The sequence below is a fragment of the Cyprinus carpio genome, chromosome B24 (genome assembly GCF_018340385.1).
Source record: "Cyprinus carpio isolate SPL01 chromosome B24, ASM1834038v1, whole genome shotgun sequence".
NCBI lineage: Eukaryota > Metazoa > Chordata > Actinopteri > Cypriniformes > Cyprinidae > Cyprinus > Cyprinus carpio.
In genome coordinates this window covers 19,410,084-19,435,503 of record NC_056620.1, presented here as the reverse complement: position 1 = coordinate 19,435,503, position 25,420 = coordinate 19,410,084, and the positions used below count along the sequence as shown (strand labels likewise).

Below are 25,420 nucleotides of genomic sequence, written 5' to 3'. Positions count from 1 at the left end.
CAAATGCAGTCATTTTTAAGCACCTTGCTAATAAATCTTGTCATTGCGCTTTTATTGTTTCAGTAATGTAAAAAAATATAAGGTTGCAAAAATAAAAGTAAAGGTTAGCTTTCGGAAATTATTCGAAATTGGGTTAGATTCTTGCATTTGATACGTGCATCTCTTTTGACGTGTGCACCCATGCATACAGCGTAAATAAAAGCCCGTTGAACCTTTTTTTTTCCTGAAAAGGGAAGGAGTTTCCCAGTCGAAATATGTATGACACGCACGCGCGCGCGTCAGATGTGGCTCATCATCATCAGTGAGGAGGGGAGGTCGGCTGAGGTAGGACACATTTCAGACATGTTTAGTGTTTTAAACACTCAGAAACGAGCAGTATGATAGCAACATCAGATATTCTGCTCATATCGGCCACGTATAAAGTGTCCTGGTGCATAAAAAGTGATTTTCTGACTGGATTGCAGGCACGCAAGCGCGTCGGCGTGGGTGATCGGTTAGCTCCCGCTAAAGATAACTTTAAACTGGGAAATCCTAAATGAACATGGACTGAGAAGACGGCGTTCTGTAGTGATGAAGCCGTCTGCTCGCGTCTCGTCTGCTCGTTTGTGTGAGTCGTGGTCGCTGGACCGCTGTCAGACTCGAGTGCACAGACATAATCTTAAAACCCACTGCCACGTGACATCCACGGGGAAAATACTCCGCGCGGAGAAAAGGAACTAAAGCAGCAAGTCTTCCATTGACATCGTTTATATATAGTAGTTGAATACAGACACCGTTATATATATATATATATATATATATATATATATATATATATATATATATATATATATATATATAATATAATATAATATAATATAATATAATATATATATATCATAATAGTCTATAATAGTATATATAGTCTGGAAATCTTACATCGATATTTAGCTGTAGTCTGACTGACTATCTATCTTAAAATTGTAATTTTATTCTATATGTATATCTTTTTTCATTTTATATTCTCTCTCTATGCAAACATACATATATAATAGCTAATTTAGTAGTTATAATATGTACAGTTTGTGTATATTTATTATTATTATTATTATTTATTTTTATTATTATTTATTTTTAAACTGTATTGTAATATAATAAATAAATCTAATCTCACTGCTCTTCTGAAGTCTAAAGTCAAAGTCCAAACACCTTTCATTTTATTTTATTTTTATTTTTTTATTTTTTTTAAATCAAATGCAAATTTCATTTCCCAGTCACATTTTCTTACATTAACAATGTAGGCTAATCAATATTCTGTTTATTAAAGCAAAGTATGAATCCCATTAAATTAGTGTTTTTAAGCATATATAAAATAACTCAAGACAGTAACAATTTAAACTATAGATTTTATTTGTGAACTTGTGTTCTGTTCTTTTTAATAGTTCAATTTTAACTATTTTCAGATCATCAGTCATCAAAGCTCAGTAAATAGTGGTCACAGACACAGAGATTTACTTCAAATCTCTATAAAACTCCCACAGATCATGTTTTCAAGCAATTTTAATTTTATATGATAAAGTGGTCATTAAGTGTATGAGTTTTAAATTAGTCTCCCAATTAACGCCATTTATATTGTTTATTCAGACTGTTTTGTGAACGTTGAACACGCACAGACAAGAGGTGGGATCTGTCTTATCTCTCTAGCTATTTTATATACATCTAAAACATGAAAACAAATGATAAAAATTACATTATTAATAATAAACCATATTAAAGGAAATTTCATACTTTTTTTTTAATGTGGCGAGTTAAATTATCACAAAAAATGATAATTTATATAACTTTCTTAACTTTCTTAATTTTTTATTTTTTTTGTCAATTTGTTTTCAGACGAATGACACAATCATTTGTTTATAAACCTCGAATCTTTAAGCTGTTGTGGTTTGTGTGTGCTTGTTTCCAGAGGTCAGCTGGATTTAGGTCAGATCAGTGTTGTAAAGCCATCAAGGAGTCAGATTTCTTAGAGGAACAAAGCACTGACTTGGTGCAACCAGTGCTTGCAAGCTTTACATTGGCAACTTTGCCTTTGTTTTTGTAGTGTGATTAAGGCATAATGCCAGAGGCCAGCAAATCGGTGCATATCACAGCGAAGAAAGACTTATCTTTGTAGTTCTTTCTCTATCTGTGCTTACCAGAGCATGACTGATGTTTCAGCATCCTTTAGTAATACAGTGAAGATAGAATGCCATTTGTAAATTTTGAGCTGCTTATGTAATACATTTTTTTTTTCTTTAAACAGGTTGAAATTATTAGCAAAAGATGCAATATTTATTAAATCTGTTTGATTTTTCTTATAAAACAGTTTTCATCTGATTTACCTCCTGCTGATTGGTTTTACAAACTTTAGACTTTAATATTAAAAAAGCTAGCAATGATATAATAAAATAAGCTTTATTCCTGCTTGCATTCCAATGCAGATCAACTGTAAGCTAGTTTCTTTTGCCCTCCTGAAAAAAAAAAAAATGACGCAGCCCCCTCTATTTTCCTACGGGTTTAAGGTTATTTTCAAAAGTCCTGCATTGCGCTTTCATAATTGTCTGCCCGGCTGGTGACGCTAATCAGCTGAAAAATATTTTTAAGGCTGTTGTTCTCACGTAGACCACGATGTTACAAATCTGACACGACTATTTTGCGAATCGGTCCGCCTTGGGTAGCGTGACCCAACACTTGATCAGGGGCTCCTGTGTGGTTTATACAGTACTGTATTTCCCAGGATATGTGTTACTGTATTCACGTTGTCGTGAGCCGGTTCGATTTTTCATTCCGATTGTTTGTTTTGGTGTGACTCAAGGTATGAATGACAGCGTTCCTCTGGTCAGGGCTTGCTTTGTTGGGTTTGTTCGCTGCTGTCATATTACAAAGACGTGATTGTCCGCTCCAAGTTAAACAGAAAGAATAACACAAACCAAACTTATCTTTTTCCTTAACCCGAAACCGCAAAACCCCAAACCACCGCTGACCGGTGAGCAGGGAAAAACACCTTTGAACAGCTGTCCCAGGGCTGTTTAGTCTTGAAGTGATAATTAAATAAGCTTAGTTTGAGTTTCACCTGTCCTTTCTCTCTTGCACAACATCAGAATCGTTCGTAAACACGATTTTGTAGCGCAACACTTGCATCTTGCATTTTGGATTTAGTTTGCCTGAAATGTAAATCCAGTCATCATTTACTCACCCTCATGTTGTTGTTTTTTTCCATGGAACACAAAAGAGAACATGTGATGTCTGATTTCCAAATTACAGTGAACCAGGCTGATTCATTCAGCATTCAAGCTTCAAATATGACAGGGAAGCATCATTAAAATAATATTTCAGGTCTTTTGAAGCCTATACATTTTTGAACAGGTGGAAATATTAGTCATATTTCACTGAATTTTTTTTTTTCCAGAAAGCTTTTTTTAACTGCTGCAACCGCTTTGTTCAACCAGATCCATGATTCCAATTCATAAACAAATCGTTTAGTTCGATTCCGTGAACTGGATCAACCAATTCACAGATTAGATAGTCAAAAAATAATAATTGTAATAATTTGCTCACCCAGCTGACATTGCTACTTCTATTGATATCACAATTTTTAGTGAATTGCAGTCTATCACACAAAGCAATGCATGGCTTCATAAGAACGAGTTTTATTGCACTTTATACTTTCAGTGCCCGTTTTTTTTTTTGTTAAATGTATTAATTATTCTGAACGCTTTTTTCTCTGTCTTGTGAAATGAAAACTGTTAAATGTATTATATAATGTTTTCTTAAAATTCTTTATAAACATTTGAAAAAGTGTTATTTTAGTATCACTGATATTTACTTAGACATTTTTTTTTTTAACTTCTGGTTTAAGTTTAAGAACCCCCCAACCCCCCCCCCCCTTTCAAATTTTCATGTATTTTTTTTTTTTTTTAACTTTCTATATAGTTTTTATGCTTCTTTTTAATTCAAGTTATTAAATGAAAATGAGAAATATTGCCTTGGTAACTGGTGGCTGAAATAAAATGCTTTTTAAATGTTTTATTTTATTTCAACTAATGCTCTGTCTATTGACCAAGTAACCACGATTATTAGCTTTAGAATCACTAGATTTCAACTGATACATCAGTCACTAGTGCAAATTATTTTTCCAGAGTATCCTGGGAACGATTTGAAGGTGTATCAGGTGTCTTTTAAACTTATGATAAGGCTAATTTTGAGGCGTTACACTAGTGCTTTGTTTAATTTAGATCTCATGTTCCACTCAATTGAAAACTGAGCCCTCAGGAAACAACTTGGGAAGCGTAAATACTTACAGAAGTTCGTAACTCTCATAAGTTCACCCAGATGGTGTGTTCGCGAAGCTTGCGACGACATTGTTTTGATTACAGCTGGGTCACGATTCACTGCGCTGTAAAGTCTGTTTACAAAGTGTTTGTGCCAAAACAGTTGCATCGAGCCGTTGTTTGTTGTTACTACATTGAGCGTGGATCTGTTTCTAGCCTTTCTCAAGTAGCGAAACCCAAATGAATTCATGCGTTTTCCATAATCTCTTTGGTTCTGGAAGCAATAAATTCTATTTCTCAGTTCAGGTATATTTTGAGCCACGTTCCCAGTGTTCGTGGTTTATCAGTTTGTGGCTATGGAGATGTTACTCAAACATTCCCAGTGTAGAACTTTACACTGTTGTGCCAAAGGCAAGTCTAGCCAAGTACCAGGCTGCTGTGAAATCTGGTTACGGAGAACTGCGAACCATGACTGTGGCATTGGACAGTCAACTGTGAGAGTGAATTCACTGGATTTGTTTGCAGTTTTTAATAGCCACTGAGAAATACAGTAATATTCTTCCATTATCTGTGGATTTGGATGTTGTCGCCGCTGTCTGTGCAATTGAGAGGCATCTGTATTTTGATGTAAACACGTTTTGCCGCTGCTATCTTGCATTAATGCATGCCAGTGCGCGTTTATGCAATAGCTCTTCTTCACTTTCCAATGTTTTGACACTCTCCTGCGTTTGCTTAAACTGACTTCCTTGTTTATCATGACCAGAGCAGTTTGCTGACAATGAAAAGTTAATGTGACAGGAAAACCATGAAGGATGTGCTGTTTTCAGCAGGTTTTTACTCATTTTGTTGCTGAATTGTGGGTTTGTTTTTACTACAAGAACTTTAAATTTGTCAAATGTAAGATAGATTTGTCAAACCTTCGTTTTGTCAGGAAATTGTGTAACTTGTGTGATGCAGACAAGCAATTCGAGACAAAACTGAAAAGCTCAAGAAATCATCTAATGACTGGTCAGCATCTAATTGAAATTCAGGTGTGCAAAATGATTTCATGTTTACTTCATCTCGGGCATCTGATGCGTGTGATTTAAATATTAAATCACATGCTTTGTTTTTATGTTGTCCCATTCATCAGTATCTTTTACAGGTTTCGTACCACAAACCTCACAAACTTTGGCACATCATGTTACTAGTAATTCCTTTGAGGTGCTAATTGCAGCAGCCTGGGAACTTGTAAACAAGACTCCCTGCAGCCTAATAAAATCCAGTGCATACTGAGCCCTGAGTATGTAGTAGCCAGCCAATCAGATTGCAGTTTTTTCAGTCATTTTTGTATGTAATGTCCATCAGGTGGTCCCTCTGAGATTAGGCTTCCCCTGCCATTTATGTCTCTACATAATTCTCAGTTATGTTATTTGATGCACAACAAAGCTTAACTCTATAGCTGTCAGATTCGTTCTTTCTATGTCTCTCTATATACAGTATATACATATGTATGTGTTTCTCAACATGGCAGCACGAGAGCTGTCAGTCAAGACATGGGAAACAAAGTAACTTGCATTACTTGTTTGAAAAAGAAACTCAGATATTTAACTCTAAATTAAAAAAGTAATGCGTTACTCTACTAGTTACTTAAAGTACTCTGATTACTTAACTCGCATTACTTAAAATGCTACACCCCAACACTATATATACACGTGTATATATAAATGTAATTTTTTAGCAAATATAATGAATATCCATTTTTATACTGTACATTATAATGTTGTGATGCCTAAATTCATTTGTTGCTGGTGTTATTTTAGTATCTGTACTATTATCTATACTAGTGTTATTTTAGTGATGTACTATTAGTTTTTGTTAATAGTTTTCAATTTACTTTTTTACTTTTTTTTTTAAAATATGCCTTTAGTCTTTTTATTTATTAATTTCAGTTTATATATTTTAATATACTTAAACTAAACAAAAGTGCTCAATGTTTTTATATATATATATATATATATATAATTTTTTTTTTACATTAGAATGTAACAATTATTTTATTTCAAGTAACAAGTTTTTTTTTTTTTTTTTTTTTTAATTAATGAAAATAGCTGGATTTTAGTTTTATTTTCGAGACCCATTTATAGAAAATACTGCTGAGTACTGCTAATACTAAGTTCTAATATCGGCCTTTTTTTGGTTAATGGCCACAACATGAACATAATTATTGGCTAATCCTTATCGGGCCAGAATTGTGATTTCTTAGTGTCTCTATTTTTAAGTTGTGTATTATTAAGTCACTATAGCATGATGGATTAGTAGGGTATTCTAGTAGAAATTAGTCAGAAGACATTTCAAAACGTTTCGCTCACCCTGGCTGTGAACTGATAGTTGAGATTCCTGGACATGTGACCTAACCCTATGCTGTGGGAGTTACAGCACTAAAGTTGTGAATGGAGACCGCTCTGTTTGTCATGCTAATGGTATGACAAACATAAGTTAATGACATTCAGCTAACATTTATAATGATACAGTCTTGACACTTTAGGACTGGTATTCACCGGAATCATTGAGGAATTCTCGTTTAGTCTGGTTTTGTGCAGTCTTGTGCATAAAACCCTGTTGTACCACACTTATAACATTGTGCCGACAGACATTGACATCTTGGTCTTAAACCATACACTCAGAGGTCACTGACCAGTCCAAGTTCCTCTGTTCCTGGCGTTTTTTTGGGAATGAGGAAAACCCCAAGCTTTGAAGCAGACTAAAGTTTTAATTCTCTGCGGCTGGTCCTTTGGGCTGATCCAAGACCATGTGACTCCCACTGACACATGCTCATGCTGCTACACACACACACACGTGCATTTTACACACACTTGGCTGTTGGTTCAAACAAATACTTGCAACTTTAAACAGTGCTTGAGTTTCAGGTTTTAGATGTTTTGTGCACATGTGCGCATGAATCCACCAATATTACGCTAAAGTTACTTATTTTCTTATATAATCTTTTTGGGGGGTATTTTTGGGTGTATTGTTAGGGTGTACTGCATTATTAAAATCAAAAAGCAATTATGATGATGATGATAATAATAATAATAATAATAATGGAAATTATTTGATCACATTATCATTACTGTCATGAGTGATAATGTGAAAAATCTAAATTCTAATAATTTAGTTTTTGTGTCAAAAGCAGAAATAAAACAATAAATAGAAATCAGTTTTATTGGTTTTCAGACATCTAAGAAAATCAAAAACAAGTTTGCAAAAATAACAACAGTTGTATTTTCACTTTAATAATTATTTTAAATTTTAATAACAACAACAACATTGATAATACCATAATAATGATTATCACATTACTAGTCATAATTTTATCATTTTAATTATATTAGTAACAATAATCTTTATTGTAATACTGTAATTATTTTATAACATTGTTATATTATTAATCATCATTTTCATGTATAATGATGTAAAGATGAATGAGTATTATGTAATCATTTGTAATAATTCATAATTGTGTCAAAAAGCAGAAACGAAAAATAAATACAAATTTGTTCTGCATATTAGTTATTAGACATTAAAAAATCCTCTCTCTGTTTTATGGTAGTAAACAAACAGTTTAACATCTTTAGCAAATATTACACAAGAATATCAAAAAGCCTGTTAAGCCATTGGTAAATAAATGAAACTCCTGTAATTGGTTTTTAAGATTTTTTGTTGTTGTTGTTATGCTGTCAGTGCTGTTTACTTCATCCATCATGACGTGATGCAAGGACAGAATGATGTCTTACAAGTGTCCTTGTCATGGTTAACATCTCCTCACATGACACATTTACTGTTAAAATATATTTATAAGTCATTTAAAATACAGATGGGTATGAGGTGTGTGTGTGTGTGTGTCATAGCTGACTCACTGCTGAGCAGCGGTCACATGGCCGGCCGTCAGAGGTCTAGGGGAGGAAACTTAATCCGGCGGAGGAAGCGATTTACCCATCAGTGCTGGTGTTTGAGTGTGTGAGGGAAACACTGCAGATATACAGTGCTTTATAAGCTCTCTGACTGTGTCTCTTTCTCTCTCTCTCTCTCTCTCGCTGACGTTCTATACACAGTGGCTGTTGGCTTTACACTAAGATGTCAGCGGCAGCTTCTCTGCAGTAAGCACATTGAGGTGAGTTCATTGGATTTTGCATTATGTATGTTTTTTTAACTGTTCATTTTTTTGAAACGTGCATTTAAACATGCAAATCAAATGCTATTATTTTAACTACAGTTGCTATTTTAATAACTGGTGGCTATTCATTTACCAATTCAGTTGATCCTACAGAATTTTGTATTGGATAAAACATTTTTGCATAACATTTTGTGAGAGTATCTAAAAATGACAAGGGTGTGGTTAGTAACTACTAGTTTAACTCCAAATTTGATCTCTTTTTTTATGTGACTGAAATTTTGCATATACGTACATAATGTTCAATGAATGTATGCTTTTTAATTTTTCAGTGAATATGAATTTTTTCGAAATGATGCAAGGTTTAAATGTAACGTACCAAATTATTTGATCGTTTTCCATTTTATTTGACTATTTTAACATTTTTAACAATTGGTGGGCATTCAATCATCAGCTCACTTGATCAAATAGAATTTTGTTTTAGATAAAAGATTTTTGCATATTGTTTTCTAAGAGTGTCTAAAAATTATAAAGATGTGGTTTGGTAACTTTAAGATCACTTTTTTTTATGAAATTTGGCATAAGCATACTGTTCAGTGCGTTTTTTTTTGTTGTTGTTGTCATTCATCTAACTTTTTTTCTAAGTGATGTGTTTGTATCAACATAACATAATGTACTATTAATTTATAACTTGTTGGCATCTAGAAGTGAAATTCAAATAGTCAGCATATCATGATGGATCACTAGACATTGCCAAGTCAACAGTGAAAAGTCCACTGGTTTACTGATATCACCCAGTCATCATTTAGTCTGTGCTTTTATTTTCCCCTTAAGTAACTTTTGAATTTAATGAGCGTTAATGATCTAATAAATCAAATCAACATGGTCTGTGGGTTTGTATGTAGAGCTCAGAGGCTGTGTGGCGTGTCTTGTGAGTTTGATAAAGTCATTAAACATCACTAATCTCACAGCAATAAGCTTCTCCAATGTCCAGCACTGTGCTGTATTTAAACAATAAGTTGAAATGAAAACTGATACTTGTCCAAAACTAAGTATGGTTTTGTAGATGCTTAACTGATATTTGGTGCAGTCGCACTATATGTATTAAATTACCTCTGTAGAAGTTTTTCTAAGTAAATAATAGGGATGGTTCACAATGGTCGACTAACTGACTAGTCATCCAACAGCTGAATAGTTGTTAGTGAGGTTGACTAGTTAGGCATACACTCAGATGAACATCTCTGGCCAAAAAACTCAAGCTTCATGCCACAATCTGCTGCATCATGTAAAAAATTGTTCAGCTTTTTAGAACACGTCTGCATTATTCCATTACGCTGTGCAGTTTTTTTTTTTAATTCAACAAAGCATCTTAAAAAAATCGTTCCTAAAAAAAAAACAAAAAAAAAACACCCAAGTGTTTTTTTGAACATTTCCTTCCTTGATTAAGTAGGTGCACAATTAGAAACATCTGATTGGCTTTTGATATGAACTTGTGACTATTTGAGTTAATAATTTATACTTCGGAAAAACTTATTAATTTTAGTTAATAAAATACTATTGTATATTAGTTATTAGTGTACTATATTAACTAACGTTTTATTTTAAAAATGCATGAAACAGTCCCATAGACTTCCATTCTAAGTGTATTTTTATTCACGTAAGTTTTGTTAATATTATTTTTTACAAACTTGAAAATGAGTTCTAGACTTGATTATACAAAAATGTTTTTTTTTTTTCTTATGTAATTACAGGTGTTTCTTTGCTGTAACCTGAGATTAAGTCTTGATCATGAACACTGTTTATAGCTCATGTGTCAATGCTTTGAACCTGCAACCTTTAGGTTTCCAGCCCAGATCTTTAACCACTAGGCCACACCATATAATGCAAGATCCAAACCAATTTTTTGACATTTTCTGTATGAGGTTTAAATTCAGCTCACAAACATGTCTTTCATGTGGATGAGCCGTTGGTCACTATAAACTAGGAATTCTATATTTGTTGTGCTACTCAGTCATTGAGCATTTTATATTTTTACAGTGAGGTTTCCGCATTGTGATTGAATGTCTATTTGCAGAATGGCATCTTTATTGGCCGCCTTTGCTTTGTCTGAAATTATATTTTATAGACATACTTGAATATAATCCAATAAGCCTGTTTGCCTTTCACGAAAGCAAAAGGATTTTCCCAACTGAGAGTTCTTGATCCCGAGCTCAGTTTAGGACAAGGGATTCCAGTTGAAGTTGGATAACTTTAACTTAAATTACAAAATCTACAAGTTGCATGTACAGTGGCTTGAATTGCATACCTGTCTGACAAGGAATTAGTTGTATTTGATCCCACTTTCTTTATTCTTGCCAAGACTATGTCCACCAAGTGCTAATGCTTTGAATTTCAAAGGATAAAGTACTTTGTGTTCCCATTCAAGGTGTACAAAACCAAAGGTGATTTGGCAAGTACATGGTTAAATGTGGTAGACAAAAACAGTTGCTAGAAGTGGTTACCAAGTTGACGTCTGGAGGAAATGGAGAGGGAAATTGAATCAACAAACAACAAGATTCCTTCATTAATGAACAAGAAAACACGCAACTATGTTCTTCGTAAAACTGTGTTTTTCAACATAAGGGTGAAGTTTGCACACCATAAATAGAAGTTTATATTGTGCAGATGCACACCTGGTTAAACTAACTTGAGCACTGGAGGTTGTGTTTGATCACCAACATCACAGCAGCAAGCCGAAGATCATAGAATGCATTGTCTTATCTTTCATTGTGCAATTGTAGATGCTTCCTGTTTTAAAAGCACTTCCTTTTTTTTTTAAACAAAGCAACTTAAGTTTAATTTTGCCAGTGTTAAAACACTTTGAGGAAACCCATTTGGAAACAGTAATTTTTACTGAAGTGAGTTTTATTGAAATAAGATTAGTTTTCTGATCACAAAAGTGTAATTTCCATCTTCTGCTTGAAAATGAGCCATTTGTTCCGAAACCAGTGACCTTGCACGTGAAATGAAGGTCAAATCCATTTTTGAGTGAATCCATTTTCACTGTCAAATAACCAAAATATCTAAAAGTGTCTTAAATTTGACAGTATGGACATTTAATGAATAACTGCCCAGTTTGTGTTCCAAATTTCAATTGTGCCTCTCATAGAACTATTTATCATGTGGTTGATGAACTCAACTGGTCCGAAAAAAAAAAACTGATGAAATTGTTGACCTTCCAACAAAGTCTATACCTAAAATTAGCATCTAAAAAAGACATTGCAACATTACAATATAGCACACTCTATATTTAGAAAACTCTTAAAGATAGTACGACCAAGTTCTTAGAACTGTTTCAAGATGAAATAATGCAATGAGGATTTTTTTTTTTTTTAATAAGGGGCGGTTTGAACTTGGTATTGCACTGATGCCGTCCGAGATGAATAACTGGGGAGGTCCCACAAATGAACGCACATGTGACTCCTGTCATATAAGAGTCAACTGCATTAACTTTACCATAGTTTCGGTCTCCCTGTAGGTCATGTTCCTCTTTAGGTAAGGTCAAGTTATTTTGAGATTTCTTTATTACTATCACTTACTTGGATTATTTTCTCATTCAAAACGCTTTTATAATAATGCTCATTAGTCATTATATCAAGCATAATATTGATTGTATTTACTTTTATGAAATGTTACAGATGTTTCTCACAATAAAAAGTGTCATTTTGATTGAAACGTGTTCAGTCTTTTAAAAACATGTGGGATGTTGTTCGTGTTAAGGTCTAATAAGACCATGGTAGAACTTTTACACGTTTGATGCAAGACCTCAACTTTGATCATCATATTGTTAATATGTTTCTTTTCAACAGGAACTGGATCAGGATAGCTAAAGGTTAAATGGCTCCACATATTTGCCGCAAAACCTCCCATTGCAAGAGAGCTTAGATCCACAATTCAGCTTAGATGAATCAACAATAGAAAGACTTGAAGAAAGGAGTGTTGACGTCCTTGAATGTTCTAGTTAGAGGTCAAACCTCAACTCAACAATCAAACAATTGTGTTTTTGGGCAGACTACTGCATCAAACCAAAGGTTACTTCCACAAAGTACTAGTTATTAGCAGTTAGCTGTTAAAAGGTTGGTTTTCTATTAGAAATTGGTTACTTGCGATTATTAAAGGTAGTATATTTTCTTGGTAACACTTTACAATAAGGTCTCATTAGTAAATGCATTAACTAACATGAACTAACTAGTAGCAGTACATTTTTTTTTTACAGCATTTATTAATATTTGTTAATTTTAGTTAATAAAATGCTATTGTATATTAGTTATTAGTGTACTATATTAACTAACGTTTGATTTTAAAAAACCATTAGTTAATATTGAAATTAAAATGCTTTTGAAGTATTGTTTGTTGTAAATTTGATAACTAATGTTAGCTTATGTTGACGTGAAACCTTACTATAAAATTTTATTTTGTCTTGAATTCAACATGAAGTGGTGTTTATTCAGTCAACTCTTAAACTGTTGTGATCTTTGTATGGTGTTCAGTTAAATGAATGATAGTTGAGCATATCTTTATCTACTGTTACATCACATCCAGTATTTTATTGGTTTTTTTCCAAGCATGAGTCTCTTATCTGTGTGTCCCTACAGTAGCAACTTTATCTGGTTTTTATCAGTCTTTGGATACGAGGGGGGCTGTTATGTTGTAGTTTAAGTCCATTTACACCAGTAAATTGTTTAATCACACTGCAAACTTTTTTTGACTGGTATAATATAAAGGCTGTAATTAGCAATGAACAAATTATTTGACGTTTCAAACTGTTTGCAGGTTATGCTGCCTATTAACTCCTGCTTGAGTCTCAGTGAGAAAGAGAAAGGCTAAAGCCTGTGCAGATCCGATTGTTGTTGAGCATCTCCTGTGCGGCTTCACCGCAGTGTCCTAACGTCAACCATGAGCGACCCCGTGACTTCAGATGAACTCACCAATGCTGTGGCTTCAGTCGTTCAAAACGTAAGTCAACTGCTTTATTGATTTAAAGAGTTAAAGTGCAAATGTTCAAAGCTATTTAGCACGAACTGTGGGTTTTTATTTGTTTATTTCTCGTTTTTATGTAGTAAAAAACTAAGTGTCACCCCTTTCAGTCCAATATTGTGGTAACAAACTTGCAATAATTATTATAATTTATATACGCTTCCAGTCAAAAAATTATAATTAAGGATTTTTTTTTTGTGTGTTTTTGAAAGAAGTCTCTTTTGGTATCTAAGGCTGCATTTATTTGTTCATATGTATACAAATATATTTGTTCATATTGACTATTTATTATACTATATAAATAGAAAACAGTTATTTAAAATTTATAATAATATTTCACATTTTTTTTGTCAGCAAATACAATAAATGCAGTCTTTGTGAGCATGAGGAACTTAAAAAAAATCTAATTTATTCAAAACATTTGGTTGCAGTGTGTATAATGCAATATATTAAAAATGTATATGCTTTCCTTGCAATGCATTGAATGATTCCTGTGGGATTTACATGATTTTCTCCAGTAGGAAATACATTTTTAAAAATGGCTAATAGATGATTAAGAGGTATATAAAAATTGGCTAATATAGTTAATTATTAACAACTGATATGTATGCATTTATACCAAAATGTAACATTTAAAACAGTAAATGAATTTATTTGCACAATAATTCAATAAAAAATGGAAATTGTGAAGTATATTGGTGATATTAGGACTGAATGAAGAGCTAACAATTTATAAGCAGATAATTTATTGGTATTTAATAATATTACCATAGTACCATGACATGCAAACCTTGGTTAAACCAAATACTCTTACTGTATTTAAGGCGTGTGTGTACTGTAATTTTTTTTTTTTTATGAATCATTTTTCCTTGAGTTCCATCAGTAGCAGCCTCATTCATTACTTTTGTGCTTGCTTTTTACATGTAGAAGATCTTTCATGTATTTTATACGTTAAAAGGTTATAGCATTTAAGATCCAGGCAGACTTCCCAAACAAACCTCTGCGTTATAATTATCCGTGTGGTCTCTAATGGTCCGGTATCCCTGACAGATACTATAAAACTCACTCGGGCAACTCGAGGGAAACTCAAAGACCTTTTCACCCGCAAAATTGGCGTTTTTTTTTTTTTCTTTTTTTTTCTCCTGCAGCTGTTTGCAGTGATATGCGGCAACTTTCTGTGACTTGAATTGCATCCTCTCCAAACCCACACTCCGCTGAATCAGCATTCCCAGGGTTTTGCCTTTAAAGAGCCAGCTCTCTTTTGACACACATGTAGTCTCTTCAGTCGAGTTCTTCTTCACTATTTTGGGCCTGCAGTTCGAATAGTTGTCAATGTGTCTTTGATTTTTTACATAACCATTTTTATTGACAAATAACATTTTATTAGCCTCTTTATGTTGGTTGCAAGTTGCAAACATATTGATAAACTACAGATTTTTAAAACTAAAGGTAAGTTTTAGTCTAGAAGTGTGAAGGCAGCATCATCCCCAGTCATTTTGTCTTCAATATAGTTGGCCTAGTTACCCATGGCCTAATGGGTATGGATTTCTCATTGCTAGTTTGTATAATTCAGAGCTTAACTGGTTAACTGACATTGGCAGGCAACTGTTGATCTATAGGTTAATGATCAACCCGACGACATGACTGCCGGTTTTGGGTGTGCTTGGGGGAAGACTAGACAATCAGCGATTGGAGTTCGAACGAGGCCTGGCGTGGTGAAATTGGGCCATTCCATATCCTCTTCCTGCTCTGGTCATGTGACGACAGGTTGCGGAGGAGTGTACTGGTTGTGTTTGCTCATCTTTTCGATTTGCTAGGAAAACTAGATTCTTTTACTTTCTCTCGTGTTTAGACGTGATAGATGACCAATGGACTTCCTGTACAGGTTAAAGGTCAGTCATTTATGCTGTTTGCATAGGTTTAAATTAACTGTAGTATTAAATCTGTTACCTTGACCATCTTTATGGCTCACAATGAGGTATGTTGCATTATCAGCCATCGTTGAGGTATTTTTGCGATATTTCGTGATCAGATCTTGTAAATCAATGCTTGGCAAACAGTTGAAAGAGTTAATTTTGGAAGGCTGAGGACTGGTGGATCTTGCCTCATCGGTCTGAGTAAATATTGAAATGGGGTGTTTCTAGGTTATGTTGAACATCATTGCATTGTTTTGTTAGAAGTCAATGTCACAACTGTTTAAATTGATAAAGAACATATCTGAGGTATTTGTAAAACTTTGTAAAATTTGTATTTTGTTTGCATTTTTTTTTAAATAATTTTATTTAAAAAATGAAAATATGAATATAGTTGACTAGCTATGTTGTTTTAATATGATAAAATATTAAAATGTGTATTATTTTAATTCTAATAATATTTACATCTTATATGCACACCGGTGTAATATTGCCACTTTAAGTGGTTAATTTTTCAGAACAATATTGCAATTTCTTGTGTGTAGTCAGTTTCACAAATAAATAAATAATATAAAAATATTTATTCATCTGTATTCATTTATATTTTAATATTTTATATTTATAATTATATCTTATTGGATATATTTATCTAATTGTTTAATTATTGGAATTCTATTGTTATTCAATACAATATAATTCAATTTAAATGAAACCAAACATAATAATTCTAATGTACAGACTCCATTCCAACTTCATTTTGTCAGTAATTTCATTGGTATTTCATTCTTGGCTTTCATTAAAAAGAAATCAAATATTAACATACCCACTACCTTATTTCATGATTCAGTATTTGCATACTCATTTTGATTGGTCACTCTTGCATACAGATGCTGAGTTTTAATTGGTCTTTTCTTTCAAACATATATTAATCAACAGTTGTCAACTGTCTATTTTTTTTCTTTTGAAGCATATGGGTCTTCATAATAATAGTTTATACTCTTTACATCATTAGATATGCTTGTAAAAGCAATATTTGCGTAGGCTCTAGAAGGCTCTCTCTACCCTCAGCTCTCCGTAACCCTTCCTCGTGTTGCACGTGTCTCTTGCTGAGTCAGTGGGATTTCAGACACCTCACTGATCTGTGCGGCTAATCGCTCGCTGGCCGTACGCTCGCTCACACAAGAGACTTTGCTTTGGCCAGTGGCTCCTCGTGTGAACTGACACTAATGCCTCTCGGGAGCTGCTGATATAAGCCACTGCTTGTCCTCAAAGAGTTTGGCTGGTCTGAAGTGGTCTTATGGGACGTCTAATGGTTTATTTTGGGTTCAGTTAGCTGTCTTGTTGGCCTGAGCGCTGTGGGTCATTGAATCATTTCTTACATGTGCATCTATTACTAGGAGAAGAGCCAAACTTCAGTTTGGTTTTATTGTAGACAAAAGTATTTCATGTGGGTTGATATTGACCACAAGTCTTTTGTGGAAAACTTTGATTTGTTACTTTTTGGTAACAAGATTGTGTAGACGACAGACGCATTGGCATGATTTCTTGACTTTCTCCCTTCATAAGTGTTATTTTAGTATCATTGAGATACTAGTTTTGCTTTTATTAATATTTAGAACTAATTTCTTTGTATAATTCCCTTTTATTTTTAATGTTAAAATGTTAGTTTTTTTTGTCATTTTAATTAGTTTTATTAGCTTTAATGACTAAATGAGTTATGAATTATTTTAGTTTATTTTAGTAGCAATGTTTTTATGGTTTTAGTTGTAGTTAACTATAATAACCCTGCTTCATAATTTGAGCCAAAGACTATTTATGGGACTTTCAAGCTTTAATCTTTGTCCTGTGATGTTTCGAAGCGCAAATCGCCTTTGTGCATTTGGAAAAAGTCGGTACAACCATTTAAAACCAAATTTAACTGGTTTTCCTCAGAATCCATGGTTGAAACCGGTCAATCTGTTGTTCCCACATGCCAATAAAAGTATTAAAGGCACCCACGTAAAGCCGCAGAACAAATTAAAGCAGATTTGCAGTCTCAGGAGCACAAAGTAACATAACATGATGGAGGTTTTCTGGAGAGTGTCAGTATTTGCTCGTGGAAAACGTTGAAGTGTGGCTGAGAAGATTATAGTATATTGTTCTGAACAATCGAAACCATGCACTTTCTTCCAAATCGTGTTTGTTTTTAATCACTCTGTGGAGAAATACGAACAGCCCTGCGATGCCACAGGAACACAATGGGTTTGCTTTGACAGATATGTTCTTGAGGACATACAGGAGGAACGGCATTCTCATGAGCTCTTCTGCACAGCTTTGTGAGCACTAACTGATTGTCAACAGCTCTAGCATCATCTAAGCAAGCATGGTAAGCTTTGGGTTAGACCTTAATTAGCATGTGCTGACTCTTATATTCTTGTTAGTTGGTTGGAACAGATCTAAGATGGACAAAAGTATCAGTATTTTGGGAAACTTTTGGGTCATCGCTGTAATCCATTTGAACTCCAGTCATCAGCCACCTTTCAGACAAGGGCTACCCTATTATTCGAAAACAAAACCGAAATTGTGATTTATTTTAATGTGATTATGGGCTTAAAGGGATAGTTTGTCCAAAAAAATGAAAATTCTGAAAAAACTAATATGGTGCTTAATGTGCACCATGTATACACCATATGAATGCATTATCTGGCATTACTGAAAGGCAGAAATTCTGCTTGTGTAATGTAGCATGTGAGGTGGTGTGGTACTGTCTGACGGCAGGAAAGATCTCCAGTGGTAGACTTGCAAGAACAGGTTTAGATGTTGAATGGAATTTAAATGGAAAAGGTTTGTTGTATCTGATAGTTTGGGTCATATCTTTTTGTATTATGGTTATATTGCTTATGGGAAACAAATAGATTTAGTGAATTAGCAAAAGAATTTAATTTAGTTGAATGGAATGTAGTAAATGTTTTATTCTGGTTTGTTTCTTTGTGCATTTATTGAGCCAATGCGAGCGCTCCATTGAGGTGTAGCTAATGAGATTGTTTTTGACTTGTGATTATTTGCTTGAGTCATTGCAATAAGCACAGCAATGAGCTGTAAAGCCTCCAGTGTTTGCATTTGTTTGACATTATATCTTGATTTCCATTTCATTTAGAAAGAGATTAATTACTGTAAAAGCTACATTGGGAGCTCTGACGGGGATCATTAAAATCAGTCACTGTCTCGTTTCGAAGGCTGCGCCCTCCGAAAGTCACAATTGTCGGCTGCGTGCGTCATCAAGGATGTCTCATTTCAGAAAAAGTAGCCATTATAAAATGGACTGTTATTGTTTATGAGATGTAAATTATTGTCATTTCTTTCTTATTTTGGAATATAATAGTTACTAATCTGAAATAAGACGACTTCAGTGACATGTGCAGCTGACGAATGCGACCTTCCAAGGGTGCAGCCTTCAAAATGACACACTGCAAGTGTGGACTGTAACTAATGCTTTTGACCATGACTCCCTCTAGTGATTGTTTAAGGACACTGTTAGCAATGGACAGATTTGTCACTTCATAATAGCAGGTGAAGTGTGTACTCTGTTACAGTTGGCCACCAGAAAGTTATTTTTGAAATGTATTTTTTTTTATTTTTGGGATGTTATGAACTCAATGTCCTAATCTTGAGTGTTCCCCCTCTAGCCCGAGTCATCATCCACACCTGTCCGAGTGCCACAGAGGGAGGAAGAGGAGGAAGGTGACCTGAATAAAGCGTTAGGTGTTCAGCGCTTCCAGCAGATCCTCAGCCCCACTCCCAGAGTTCCCAGCGAGCAGCACCGCACCTACAATGAGAAAGATTTTGAATGCAAGTTTGCATCTTGTTTATTTAGTTTTTTTATTTTGTTGTTTTTTTGTTTTGCATTAAATTAAAAAATCCATTGTTTTTTCTGACACCTTTGAAAATGTTGATGCACACAAACACACACACACCCATATGTATATGTATATGTATGTATGTGTGTATATATATACACACACACACACACACACACCCATAATTTTATATATGCATAGATTAGAAGTAGAGCCAGTGTTATTGTAGTATCATTAATACAGTTTATTATCATTTTTGTTAATATTTTAAATTAGATTTTGTTTGTTTTATTTCACTTTAATTTTAGTTAGTTTAAATAATTGAGTTGTTTTTGTAATTTTTTTTGACTATATAGTTTTTATAAATTTTTATTGTATTTATTGTCATTAAATGTTTAGTTATTATAGTACTACAAGTTAAACTAAATGCAAATTAAAAAATTTGCCTTTGGCAGCTAGATGAAGTAAGGTGTTTTTTTTTTGTTTTTTTTTTGTTTTTTTTTTTTAATTTATTTTATAGTAGTCAACATTTAAAGTGGATCAAAAAAGTTCAGCAAACTTGTCCTATAACAAGAATGCATTTTGCGTTTAGGACAACTTTGATGAAAGGTTTTGATCAACTTCAAATGTTGACTAATGTTTAATAATTATATTATTTAAGTAATGACAAGGTTTTAGTTTAAGTTTAATATAATAACCCTGGGCGTGGCACCGGCAATAGTGCAAAAGTAATATGCAATTGTACAAATAAAAACTTATTTTTATAGGAGCACATTTCATAAGATGTAATTTTTCAATTTATACCTTCTTTACTCTATTTAAAAATAGAATTTTCCAATTTTACAACTCTAGATACCTGATAAATGTTGAAAGCCATAAATATGAAAATGCAGAACTGAAACTCTGCTGTAATCGTCTCCAGATCATCGTCACTCGTCCCATCACATCCACCACCCTCTGTCCAAACTCCCGGGAGACGGCAGGAGGAAGAAGAGTGGGAGGAAGAGGAAACGGAGCAGCAGTAAGGACCACAGAGTTTGCTCCAGCCCCAGCGGTGCTTTGACCATCGAGGAGGGTGAAGATGAGGAGGAGGAGGAAGACGAAGAAGCTGCAGAGAGCCAGAGCGCCACCCCAGCACCCACAACAGAGGGAAAAGACACTGTTCAGGTAACCTCATTTACATCCAAAGTTCAACATTTAATTCAGTGTTTTAATTTCTTGAAATCTTGAAATCTCGAAATAAATACAACAATCCTTTTTGAATGGTGCAAACTCTAAGTTCTAAGTGCTTGTTTACTGTTACTGAATTACTACCTATGATAGCATTTTCATTATTTCTCTCAGGTCCAGTTCTTTGTGTCAGATGACGAGCCTCATGTATCCACACCTGAGACTTCAGAACCTCTTCCTGCTCGAGAAATCTTGATCGTCCCGTCGTCTGCTGTCTGTTCAGAGCCTCAGGACAGCACATCCACTGAGTGAGTCCATCTGCTCTGCTGCTTTAGCTTTTGCATAAACTACTATAGTTTATGCATTACTAAAAAAAAAAAAAAAAAAAAAATCTTCAGAGTTCTCACGGGTATAAACCTGGAACTATAAGGATTTTCTAATGATTTCCAGCTCATAAAAATGATTATAATATTGAAAAGTCATGAGAATTTGGTTAGTCATGGGCTATAATTAAGTGGCTTGAAATTGCTCCTTAAGCATGCGATATCTATAAAATTGTATTTATACATTCTGCTGGTGTTTGTTGTATTGCATTTAATTTATGCAGATTAAAAAAAATAAAAAAATAAATAAAAGGTAAATCACACTGTGCATGAGAATATGGCAGTAACATTCTCAATTGTCATGCATAATACTGCATTAAAAAATACTAATAGCTATTTAACAGGCCTAAAAAAATTTTCATCCAGCTTTGTTGTGAAATGTGACCTGGACATGTTTTTGTGTAACTTTGGTATTTTGGTGGAAACTGTCACCATGGTAAAAAAAAAATTTTTTAAGGGAAGTTCTCAGTGTTGCACAGTTTCTTAGTCTTCATTTTGCAGTTTTGTTGCAGTATTTACTCATTTGAAGTGGTAGACATTGCAGGTTTAGTAGCTTGATCCGTAAAGCATCCACCTTCAGCTCTCTGTTCTCGGTTTACTGTAAATTGTATCATTTAATGCTGTTCGTTACCTAGTGCCAGTTATTTCAGAGAGCAGCAGGGTATCAGCCGCTTTCCAGACCTTCATCACCACTGTCTACATCACTCACCCGTTACTACTAGCAACCGCACTTTGCTTTTATAAAGCTCTCTCCACCTTCCTTTCTGCGTTCTCATCTTTTTAAATGCAGGGGTGTCTTTACAAGCATCAGGATTCATTACCAGATCATTTCAGCTGGTGGTTTACTTCTGTTCTTTAGTAAAGTAAAGGGATTTAACGATGTTTTTGGTCTAAGAAGCTTTCAGAAACATGACTCAGTTTAAACTAAAGGTAAGTGCTCATGAAGATGTTGTTTTTGTAAATCAGAAGAAGGAGATATTCAGATTTTAAAATCCTACTTTTCTCTTCTCTTTAGGTTATCTAAATAACTAATACATGTCTTTGTTAGCTTTTTATAATAGCAAAACACAAGTTCTTTTGTGGTTTAATGAGAACTACTTGACAAGGTGTCGTTTCGTCTGTTGTAGGCCGTCTGAACCTGTTCCTCCGACCCCTAGCACCTCTGAACCCAGCTCTCTGCCCCGTGTGTCGAGTCGCAGCTACGACCTGCAGGAGAGACGTCGCACGGGCAACATGACGGGGACCGAGCAGGCCAAATACCAGCGGATCCCCACCGATGAGTTTGAAGCACAGACCCTGGCCTCGGCCGACCTCGATGGCATTAAAAGTGAGTTTTTAATGCATGTACCCAGTAGGATCCATCTCTACATTATTTGTCTTAGGTTTGGTGGGAAATCTTTAGGTACAGACTACTTTGATTCATTTATTCATGAAACTAGCATGTCTTGGAATAAATTAGAGTGAAAATTTTGTATTATTCCTTAGGTTGTATTTTTGTTCTTGCTCACCAACTAATGATATTTTATTGGAAGTTTCTGGATTTGAAATCTCAATAATTCAGTACATTTTAAAATGAAGCTGCCATCTTTTTAGTTCTGTGGTTAACATAAACAATGATTTTATATTTGCATTAATGCAAGTTGTAGATGCTTTTATTTAGAGTCACTTACAAGGCATCATTTGATCAGGTCTTTTTGACATTCCTTTGCATAAAAAGCTTATGCAATGTTCAAAAGTTAAGGGTCAGCTGGATTTTTTGTTTATTAATGCTTTTATTTAACAACGATCATTAAATGATTTAAAAGTGATAGACGATTATGTTACGAAATAGTTCTATTTTAAATCAGTGCTGTTCTTTTGAACTTCCTATTCATCAAAGAAGCTAAGAAACAAAATATCAACATGAAACAGCATAACTGTTTTCAACAGAGTTAATAGAAAATGTTTCTTGAGCAGCAAATTAGCATATTAGAATGATTTCTGAAGATCATGTGACACTGAAGACTGGAGTAATGATGCTGGAAATCCAGCTTTGATAACAGGAATAAATTACATTTTAAAATATATAACAATAGAAAATGGTTATTTTAAATTTTAATAATATTTCAAAATTTTATGCAGCAAATAAATGCAGCATATGTAAGGATAAATATTTTATTTACTTTATAAACAGTGATTATTTGGGTAGTTCTTGTATTGATATGTTTCTAATTATTATTTTAGTAAGTAAAGCATAAATCCATGACCTGGTCTGGGATCGTAACATCTAGGCCTAGTGGTCAGAGTTTCGACTAGTTTCATAGTCTCTCAGGTGATTTGTACCACGCATCCTGCTACACTTCACAGCAAGAGTCTTTTGTGGGACAACCTTTCTCAGACTTCAGCTGTAAATCAGCGGTTCCTGTAATGTACCCCATCAGCTTTCTCCGTCTTGGCATACAGGCCACTAATGAGTCTGGGAAAATCTGCTGCTATATGCTCGACAACAGGACTTACACAGTTTCTGTCTACAGACCTGTGGATGTCAGAACATCAGTTCATAGACAAGAGCAGTTAATGAACAAGTTAAACTCTGCTTGACCAGCATGTTTCAGTCGCTGTGAGCTCTCATCTGTCATTGCAAATCACTGTCAGGGTTCTGAAGTTTGTAGATGTAAGTAAAAATGAATTTCAACTAGCAGTGTGAGAAAAGGCTTGGCCTCTCTTCTTGATTGGAGTTTGTTCCTACCCTCAGCCTAGTTAGTTAAAATCCCCCTAAATTCCCTCCCTGATCTTTTTATCCTGAATGTCTTTGGCAACTTGCCCATCCTGTAATTTCACCCTGATGAGTGTTGTGTTATGAACAAAGGTGATGACCTGCCTCTCAACCCTGCCAATGAGATTTGATCATTTGACTGATTTGAATACTGCAAGTACATGTAACCTGGGAGAAATCAATCTAGAATGAAAATCTGAAATGTTTTATAGTACAGCGCAATGTTTTGTAAGTCTGAATGTAGTACATAATTAATTAAAGGTTATATTACATCATTAGTTTGGGGTAATACATTTATTTTTAAAAATATATTTATCTATGACATATTTTGAACATATTTGAATGCAAGTAATGCTTTTATTCAGTAAGGATGTATTAAACTGCTCAAAAATGACAGTAAAGGTATTTATGATGTTACAGAAGATTTCTATTTTAAATAAATGCTGTTCTATGCCTTGAAGAGCATGAGAGACGTCTTTTAAAAACACAAAAATCATACACAACAAACTCCTACTGCCTGTTATTGAAATGATATGCATGTTTTTATTGTTTTATTCTTCTAGGTCATCGTTTTGAAGATGTTCCTGGAGTTCGTCGGCATCTGGTCAGGAAAAGCACGAAAGGACAAGTGGTGCACATCAGCAAAGATCACAAAGAGCCCAGCACACGCAGTCGCAAACTAGACCGGACGCCACATGAGGTCAGACACCTGTTCACAGATGCTAGTTTCTAGCTTGGTTGCTAGTTGATGTCTGTAGTTTGGTGGAAACTAGTCTATTAACCCTATAGCCTATTAACAGTAAGGTTCATGAAAAATCTGAAAAATAGATGTAAATAAAAATGTTAAGCCTGTTAATAAAATAATGTGTGTAATATAGAAATATAAAGTAAAAAAAAAAAAAGCCATGTATATTAGTTTATCAAAAACTGCAGGAATCCTCATCTAATTTGGTCACTAATGAGTGGACATAAATGCTTGTTTAAGGGGTAACCGAATGTTCTGTGGGAATGTTTTAGTGCCATTCCCTCTAGCTGGGATTTTAGGATGATTTTGTCTTCAATACTAGACAATACTAGCTAGGTTTCAGATGTCTTTACAGATGGCTCTACAAAGTCTTGATGGGATTTTTCAGCAGGTTTAGACCTTTTCCCAGATTGAGATTCATTCACTGCATTCCCACTTTATTTCACACAAGCCCGCTGTCCTTCAAAGCAAATTAAAGGAGGATTTTAGGGGGCAGGACCTGATTAAAAATGAATGAACTTCTTCCCTTTCACACACCTAGAAATAAAGAAAAGATCAGCTCAGGTAACTGGACACTGTGAGCCTTCAGAGTCAGCCATGTTTTATTAACGCCCTCAGATCCCCCTCTAGACAGGTAAACCAGAAAATGAGCGTACTTTCGGACCGTTTCACTTCTAAATAACACCAGTGGGTGTTCACATCTCATCAGTCAGTCCTGCTCTAATGGCATGGTCCTTTTAGACTTTTCCAGACGGCTTGCTCAACACCAGAAGGTCAGGAAATGATGTGTTGGTGTACATGCACATGCTGGATGCATCGATTGGTGTGTGATATTATGTTTTAGGCAGATCAAACCAATGTAAACTTAAGTTAGCTGAAGTGAATAGCAGGTGTCTGTTGCTCTTCGGGTGTTTTCTTCACTCATTTATTGCATGTTCTTTGGCGGCAGGTGTTTGTGGAGCTGAATGAGCTGATCATGGATAAAAACCAGGAGATGCAGTGGAGAGAAACGGCTCGCTGGATCAAGTTTGAAGAGGATGTGGAGGAGGAGACGGACCGCTGGGGGAAACCTCACGTCGCCTCGCTGTCATTCCGCAGTCTGCTGGAGCTGAGAAAAACCATCTCTCATGGTGAGAACCTGTCAGGTTACAGCCCTTAGCAGT

The 25,420-nt window shown here is 34.5% G+C and overlaps 1 protein-coding gene across 2 annotated transcripts in view; it reads left to right on the top strand.

Moving 5' to 3' along the window:
- The first annotated feature begins 187 nt into the window (after positions 1 to 187).
- The window catches only part of LOC109051276 (anion exchange protein 2-like), a 35,996-nt gene continuing 10,763 nt past the window's right edge, over positions 188 to 25,420 (top strand). Inside the window, exons 1-9 of one of the 2 annotated variants that reach the window (XM_042752537.1) lie at positions 188 to 324; positions 8,381 to 8,439; positions 13,252 to 13,434; positions 19,034 to 19,196; positions 20,127 to 20,371; positions 20,549 to 20,682; positions 21,885 to 22,084; positions 24,076 to 24,212; positions 25,207 to 25,387. In XM_042752537.1, coding sequence (XP_042608471.1) covers positions 13,375 to 13,434; positions 19,034 to 19,196; positions 20,127 to 20,371; positions 20,549 to 20,682; positions 21,885 to 22,084; positions 24,076 to 24,212; positions 25,207 to 25,387 — 1,120 coding nt within the window. In that variant the 5' untranslated portion in view covers positions 188 to 324; positions 8,381 to 8,439; positions 13,252 to 13,374. Of the gene's footprint in view, positions 325 to 8,380; positions 8,440 to 13,251; positions 13,435 to 15,200; positions 15,348 to 19,033; positions 19,197 to 20,126; positions 20,372 to 20,548; positions 20,683 to 21,884; positions 22,085 to 24,075; positions 24,213 to 25,206; positions 25,388 to 25,420 lie in introns of those variants that run through there. The other variant, XM_042752538.1, reaches the window with a different exon arrangement.